The sequence below is a fragment of the Canis lupus genome, chromosome 36 (assembly GCF_003254725.2).
Source record: "Canis lupus dingo isolate Sandy chromosome 36, ASM325472v2, whole genome shotgun sequence".
Classification (NCBI taxonomy): Eukaryota; Metazoa; Chordata; class Mammalia; order Carnivora; family Canidae; genus Canis; species Canis lupus.
In genome coordinates this window covers 16,655,343-16,661,924 of record NC_064278.1, presented here as the reverse complement: position 1 = coordinate 16,661,924, position 6,582 = coordinate 16,655,343, and the positions used below count along the sequence as shown (strand labels likewise).

At 59.6% G+C, this 6,582-nt stretch overlaps 1 protein-coding gene across 2 annotated transcripts; it reads right to left on the bottom strand.

Moving 5' to 3' along the window:
• Positions 1-255: 255 nt before the first annotated feature.
• On the bottom strand, positions 256-5,423 carry DLX1 (distal-less homeobox 1). Of its 2 annotated transcripts, none has more exons than XM_025460189.3 (4): positions 5,269-5,423; positions 4,124-4,804; positions 3,228-3,427; positions 256-2,022 (listed from the first exon to the last, which is right to left on the bottom strand). In XM_025460189.3, the coding sequence occupies exons 2-4, from the start codon at positions 4,434-4,436 to the stop codon at positions 1,768-1,770; spliced, it is 768 nt and encodes a 255-aa protein (XP_025315974.1). In that variant the 5' UTR covers positions 4,437-4,804; positions 5,269-5,423; the 3' UTR covers positions 256-1,767. The 2 variants fall into 2 exon arrangements, with proteins under 2 accessions (XP_025315974.1, XP_048962077.1); XM_049106120.1 differs by having other exon boundaries at positions 5,265-5,421.
• Positions 5,424-6,582: the final 1,159 nt, after the last annotated feature.

Genomic DNA, 6,582 nt, shown 5'->3' with positions numbered 1-6,582 from the left:
CCCGACGCCCCCCCCCCTTCCAAGGACCCTTGCCAGACAGTCGCTGCCCACCCTCCTAACCCAGGTAGGGATCAGACCCCTTGGGGCTCAGAAGCAGGGCAAGATGAACGGTCCCCGCCGCTTGGGAGGGCCTTGGGGGTTATTCCCGTAGTCTGGAGCCAGGAGTCCCTTACCCCTGCACTATCTGTCCCCAGAGGAGGAGGCCTGGCCTGGCCCAGCCCACAGCACCCCCTCACACAGCACACCAGACAGCAGTTCTTTCTCGAAACCATAATTTTACTGTCTCAAAGAAACTTTATAACTTATTTACAAAGTTCTTTTTTTCCCAAGATACAAAGCAATAAGTTAACATTCTCAATATAAAACTAAACTTTGACATAGAGAACACAAAACACGGTTGATTTCAATTGATCACATTTTCCAAATTTCACAAGTAAAATGTCAAGATTCTCATTTCACAAAGCATCAGGTTTTACAGCCACACACAACAGAACGGAAAAGAGCTAAGCTTGTGCAACATGTTTACGGAACAATAATAATAACAATAATAATTAACAACAATAATAATATGTACAGCGATTAGACCCTGCACTGGAGACTGGGCGTCCAGGGTGCCGCCTGGTGTTATTCTGTGGTCCGAGCCTCTGGGGATTAGTGCTGCTTTTGTCTTTCTTTAAAGCTCACTGGCTTTAGGGCACTCGTTTATGCCTGCCTGTTTGTTTGTTTGTTTGTTTTTTTCACTGCCCATCGGGCCACTCTTTCTTGCTCCCCAAGGAGGGAATTAGAATTTTCCTTCTTGTCCAGGCAAAGCGACCGTTTTTCCCGAGATGAGAAAATTGTGTTGGCTTCGTTTCTCCTTTTTTTTTTTCTTTTAAAAATAATACGGGACATGTAAAAATGCAAAGCATTGGGTTCCAACCTCTCCATACCAGCGAAGTACAAAAGTTACTGTATAAGTTAAAAATCACCAGGTCCTCCTTAGTCGTTTTCCCCGGGGGTGCGTTTGAAGTCATCGGTACTATGGGACCCTGTGCTCCACAGAATTGGCCAACATCCACCCTCAGGCGAAGTCCATTCCTCAATAAATAAAACCCCCTCCCTCCAGTTTCCCCCGATTCCCGAACGAGCTACACAGATGGCTAGGCAGGCCCAGGAGAAGGTCCGAAAGGACAAGACGTCCCAGCCTGCGGCGCTGGGCGGCCGGCGGCCCGGGCCTCTTCCGACCTGGTGACTTTTTCAGAGGCCGCAGAACGAGGACAGCGGACAGACGAGGACCTCGACTTCGTCGGCGCACAGATACAGAGCGAAAGGAGACAAGAGACAGACAGAACAGAAAAAAAAAAAAAAAAGCTTTTGCTTTTTCTACATTTTTTTTTGTGGGTTTTCTTTTTTTTTTTTTTTCCTTTTTTTTTTTCCTGATGGTCCCACGCAGCTGAGGGTCGGCGAGTCGGGGCCAGCTGGCCGGTCGCGCTGCTCTGGCCGTGTCTCGGGCGGTCGCGCTTCGTTCGGAGGCCGCTGTCACCGCGCGGCCCAGGCGGGCGAGGGCGAGGGCGAGCGCGTGGGCGCCGGGGAGTCGCCGGTGCGGACCGCGCGGGACTCCAAGGAGGTGGCGGGCGACCGGCCTTCGCGGTTCCTTCTTCTTTGCCCCTGGGCCCTTCCGGGGGAGGGGGGCGCCCGGGGCTTGCGGACGGGGTGGATGGACCGGGAGGCGGGAGGGGCCCGGGCCGGGGAGACGGGAAGGAGGCGGGAGGGTGCGGGCGCGCAACCTCACATGAGCTGGGGCTGCTGCATAGCTTCTTGGTGCGCCGAGGGGTACCACGACGTGTAGCTGGGGATGTAGGAACCCGCGCTGCCGCCCGAGCCCTTCCCAGATGAGGAGTTGGGGTTCCAGCCGGGCGGCACGGGCGGGGAGCCGGCCGACAGCGCCCGGCCGTTGGCCAGCGCGCTACCCTCCAGAGCCGCCCCGCCCTGCTTCATCAGTTTCTTGAACTTGGACCGCTTGTTCTGGAACCAGATCTTGACCTGCAAGAGCGGACAATAATGTGACTCGGCTAGGTCCATTGTGCCTACCGTGGTAGTGGGGAGATGGGGGGGACAGTGGAGACAGGATGCCCCTGAGCGACTGGGCAGCGCCTGCTGGGGGAGCAGAGCCCCCCCCCCCACCTATGGGAACCAAAGCCTGGAGGCCAGGCCGCCGGCCGCAAGTGGCCCGCAAGGGCAGCTCGCAGGGAGCCAAGGGGGCGTGGTGGTGAGGAGTTAGGGGGGTATCCAGGCCTTCGCTTGTCAGGGGCTCAGCCCGACCCAGGCAATCGTCTGGGGGGAAGAAGCAGCGCCTGCACGACCTCGAGTCTTCAAGTCCAATATGATCATCAATAAAAAAAGAATCGAGCGGAGGAAAGGAGTGGAGGAAATTTATTTGCAATGCCACCTGCTTTCTCTTTGCTCCAGCCTTTCTGCCCCTGAGTGAGTTGGGGGCTGACTGAGGCCAAAAGGTTTTTGTTAAACTTTTTCATTTGGACTTACATCAACCTTTCCTTAGTGTCTGTTTGCTCTCCCCAGCTCTGCTCCAAATCCCGGCCCAGACGTTGGAAACCTACGCCAGTCGTGGTCAGAAAGCCCCATGGGCTCCCCAGAGTCTTAGAGCAATCCGGGAAGGAAGGTCCCACGTTCCTCCTCCAGGGTCTGGGACTTGGGAGGTGACAAGGCGGAGGAAAGGACTTCCCCACACCCCAACCCGGTGAGGAGGAGGAGGAGGAGGAGGAGGAGGAGGAGGAGGAGGAGGAGGAGGAGGAGGAGGGAAACAGAGGCTCTGGCCCAGGCCCTGAGTGATTAGCCACACACTTTAAAGGCAAAGAAGGGATTAAGCCCAGCGTCTATTGTTCCAGTTGTTCGGGCACGTGTGACCTCAGAGTCCCCAAACAAAACGTCTAGGGAAATCCTTCCGCGCCCTAATCAGATTGTCCAGGGACTGAGGGCCGGCGGCAGGCAGCGCCGAGTACAGAGTGCAGCGACAGAGCCGGAGCAGAGAGAACGAGGGAGGAAGGAGAGCCATGGGTGGGACACACACACACATACACACGCACACGCACACGCGCACACACGCACACAAGCACGCGCGCACACACGCACACAGTCTCCGACCCTGAGGCCCGGAGAGCAAGAAACGAAGCTCCGGGCGCAGGCCGGCCGCGGGAGGCCCGCTTGGCAGAGGGGCCGCGGCGAGGTACCTGCGTCTGCGTGAGTCCCAAGGAGGCCGCGAGCTCCGCCCTCTCGGGCAGAGCTAGGTACTGAGTTTGCTGGAACCTCCGGTTCAAAGCCTGCAACTGCAAACTGGAGTAAATCGTCCTGGGTTTGCGGATCTTTTTCCCCTTGCCATTGAAGCGCACTTCGCCGCCTTCCACCACCGTGCTCTTCTCCGAGTCAGCCCCTGGAGGGACAGCAGAAGCGGGGGGGCCGCTGTTAATGCGGGGACAGCCTTTAGAGCGGGGAGCCGAGGGCGAGTGGCAACCGAGGGGTGGCAGAGGCTGGGCCGAGAGAGAACGCTCAAGAAAACTCCGAAAGCCAGGGAAGGGTCCCGCAAAGTCCGAGGCCCGGCCCCGGGCCGCAGCAGGCGGACTGGGGCAGTTCCCAGGCGTGCAGTTCCTGCCTTTGCAGAGAAAGTTTGCTATTTTTTGCAGGCGGTAGTTGAGGTTTAATTACCCTTAATTGCATACATTGTTTATAGCGCTACGCAATAAATAATTACTGAGACTAATACGTGCACATGTGGGTTTCTGTTTTCCAAAGGGGCATTGTGTGCTCGGCGCACAGAGCCGCCCAGAGGCCCAGACAGTGCCAGGGGACGCTCTCAGATTTATCCTTTGCTGGATAGTTGCGAGTTGGGTGGAATTTAAAAAAAAAAAATTTTTTTTTTCTTTGCTCTGACAAGGATCCATACATAGATTGATACCCGAAACCTCCATTGCTCCGGCGCCCTCCCCACCCCCACCCCCACCTCGCTCTCCCCCTCTCCCTCCTCTCTCTCTCTCTCTTCCTCCCCCCTTTCCTCCCTCCCTTCCTCCCTCCTTCCGTCCCTCTCTCCCCTGTACCCTGTCCTCTCCCTCTCCCTGGCAGGCGCACGTACCTGGGTCCTCCAGGCGGCTCTGGGCGAGGCTGGCGCTGCCCGGGTAGGACTGCACCGAACTGATGTAGGGGCTGGACGCGTGGCTGCTGACCGAGTTGACGTAGGGGTAGCCCAGCGGTCGGGAGAAAGACGAGGCCGAGCTGTAGGCGCCGTCGGGCTGCGAATGGCCCGCCGAGTGTAAACAGTGCATGGAGTAGTGCCCGTGGGACATGGGAGAAGGAGACATTTGCTGGTTGGGTGGCCCAAACTCCATAAACACCGCCTTGCCCGACACGGGGCTGTTGAGACTTTCTGGCATGGTGGTCATGGTCATCTCTTCTCGCGGGGTCTGGGTGTGGGTCTCTCTCTCTCCTCTGCTTCCCTTTTGGGGGTCTCTGTGTTTCTCAGGACAGGAAGGAACCCAATTTAAGCGGAACAGGGGTTTTCACTTTCCATTCATAAGAAAATGGAGTTTGTCTCTTTGAAAAGTCTAAGCATGATGCTGCCGAGCTCCCCAAACTCGCTTCAAAGCTTTGACTCAACCAAGGTCATAAATATTCATGAGCTGGCGGAGCTGATTGGTCCGCTGTCTTGCATAATCACCGGGGATTGGTCCGAGGCGCTCCGGCTCCGCTGGACTAGAGCGGGCGAGGCGGCCGGGCCTGGGGAGAACCGCGTCCGCACGTCCCGGCCGGGGCTCCTCTGCAACAGAGCGCGCCGCGTGGAGCGCACAATGGGCTGCGGCGCCCGCGCCGGGACCTCCGCGGCCCGCGGCTCTCGAGCCTCCCGCCTCCCCGGCGCGCCTCACTTCCCAGAAACCCGCCAGCGGCTCGGCGCAGCCGCCCTCCCCCCGCGACTGTCCCCACCCTCCGCCCGCCCCCAGCGCCCGGACCGGGGCGCCGCAGCTCCCGGCAGCCGCCGTGCCCGGGCCCAGCGCTCCGCCAGGGCGGCCCGGGAGCCCGGCCGCGGCGGCCTCGGAGCGCCAAGCCGCGCGCTGCGGCCGGGGGCGGGGGCCACCTGCGGCTCCGCGGAGGCCGGCGGGGCGCCGTGCTCCCGAGCGCCGTGTGCCCAGCGCAGCGCCCTGCGCGGCGGCGCCTCCCAGGCCTGGGTCCGCTCGGCCACCTCCCCGGGGTCGGCTTGGGGGCCCCCCGGGCGAACTCACTCACTCGGCCGCCGCGCCGCCGCCGCCGCTCCCTGGGGCCCGCTCGCATTGCTCCAGGCCCAGCTGGCCGCTCCAGCTCGAGGCTGCACCGGTCTGATTAGAGCAGAGCGCGCGGAGAGCCAGGAACCCGCGCTTCTCCTCCCAGGAAAGGCGGCCGCACCGCCCCCTCCCCGCAGCACACACCCCCTCTCTCCCTCCCAGCCTTCCTCCGCCTCCCCCGCCCCTCCACTCCCTCTGCGCCCAGTGCCCAGGACTCACTCGCCCCAAGGGCGCGGCGCAGAGTGGAGCCGAGGAGCCGGCGGGCTCAGCGCGGCTCGAGCCCCGGGCCCCGGGCCCCGGGCCCCGGGTGGTCATCCTCCGGCCTCCCGGGGCCTGGCGGGAGGGCCCGGGGCTTGGGAGGCCTGCGGGCCACCGGAACCCGCGGCAGACCCGGGCCCGCGGGGGGCTCGCGGAGCAGGTGACGGACACGTCTCTCGTGGTCGCCCAGGCTGCTCCTCATCTCCAGGGGTCAAAGCGGGGCGCCCCTGGGCCTGGGGGCAGGGCTGGCAAAAGCCGCCGCGGCGCCTTCTATCTTCTGGGGCGCTAGGTAGGGGAAGGCGCACAAAAGCCCCCCGCCGCCGCCACCACGCAGCCACCCCCACGAGGCGTGGCGCGCACCACGCTGCCTGCGAGGGGCTGTTGGTTCCCCATCCCGCCAGCCCCACGGTGAATCCCAAATTACTTTGTTAGGTAATTAGAAAGTGTTGATAATTATTTCTTTCATAATTTAGCGGTGTGACGGGGAACGGGGAAATGATCTTGTGAAAGTTCACACGTGCAGATGTATTAGTTACTGATTCATTTGATTAAATGGTAGTCTCAAGTGCTCGGATCCGCAGCTGAAGGCGCCCCATTAGCATAACACTGATGTTTAATTTTCATACGCATAATTAGCCATATATTTAACACTAATAGCAACATGCAGCCTTTCAGCGTTAAACAGCCCGAGATCTGATCTGGCCTGAGCTGAACCTTCGGCGATGCACCTTCCCCTGTCTGGAGTGCGCAGTGATCACAGGACAAACCTCTGTAATCAAGCACATTTTGGCAGAGGGAACACCAATAAAAATGAACATTCAAAACAAATTACATCGGTGCTGTCGTTACAGATATTAGTGGAAGGGGCTTCTCTCTTTTTCAACTTCTGTAGCCGCAGCTGCTGCCCGCGGAATTCCTCTCCTTTGGTTGAAGGGCATGATTTTGGGGGGTAGCAATATTTCAGGCAGCGTGGTTGGAGCAAAAAGAAAAACAAAAGCAAAAAAAAAAAAAATCCTTCAAA

What these genes read in the sequence shown, in the direction of transcription:
- DLX1 (XM_025460189.3), bottom strand. Translation starts at nt 4,436, where the DNA reads ATGACCATGACCACCATGCCAGAAAGTCTCAACAGCCCCGTGTCGGGC. An exon ending in GAGCCGCCTGGAGGACCCAG is followed by an intron (nt 3,428 to 4,123) that starts GTACGTGCGCCT and finishes CTGTCCCTCCAG; the next exon opens with GGGCTGACTCGGAGAAGAGC. An exon ending in TGGGACTCACGCAGACGCAG is followed by an intron (nt 2,023 to 3,227) that starts GTACCTCGCCGC and finishes CCGCTCTTGCAG; the next exon opens with GTCAAGATCTGGTTCCAGAA.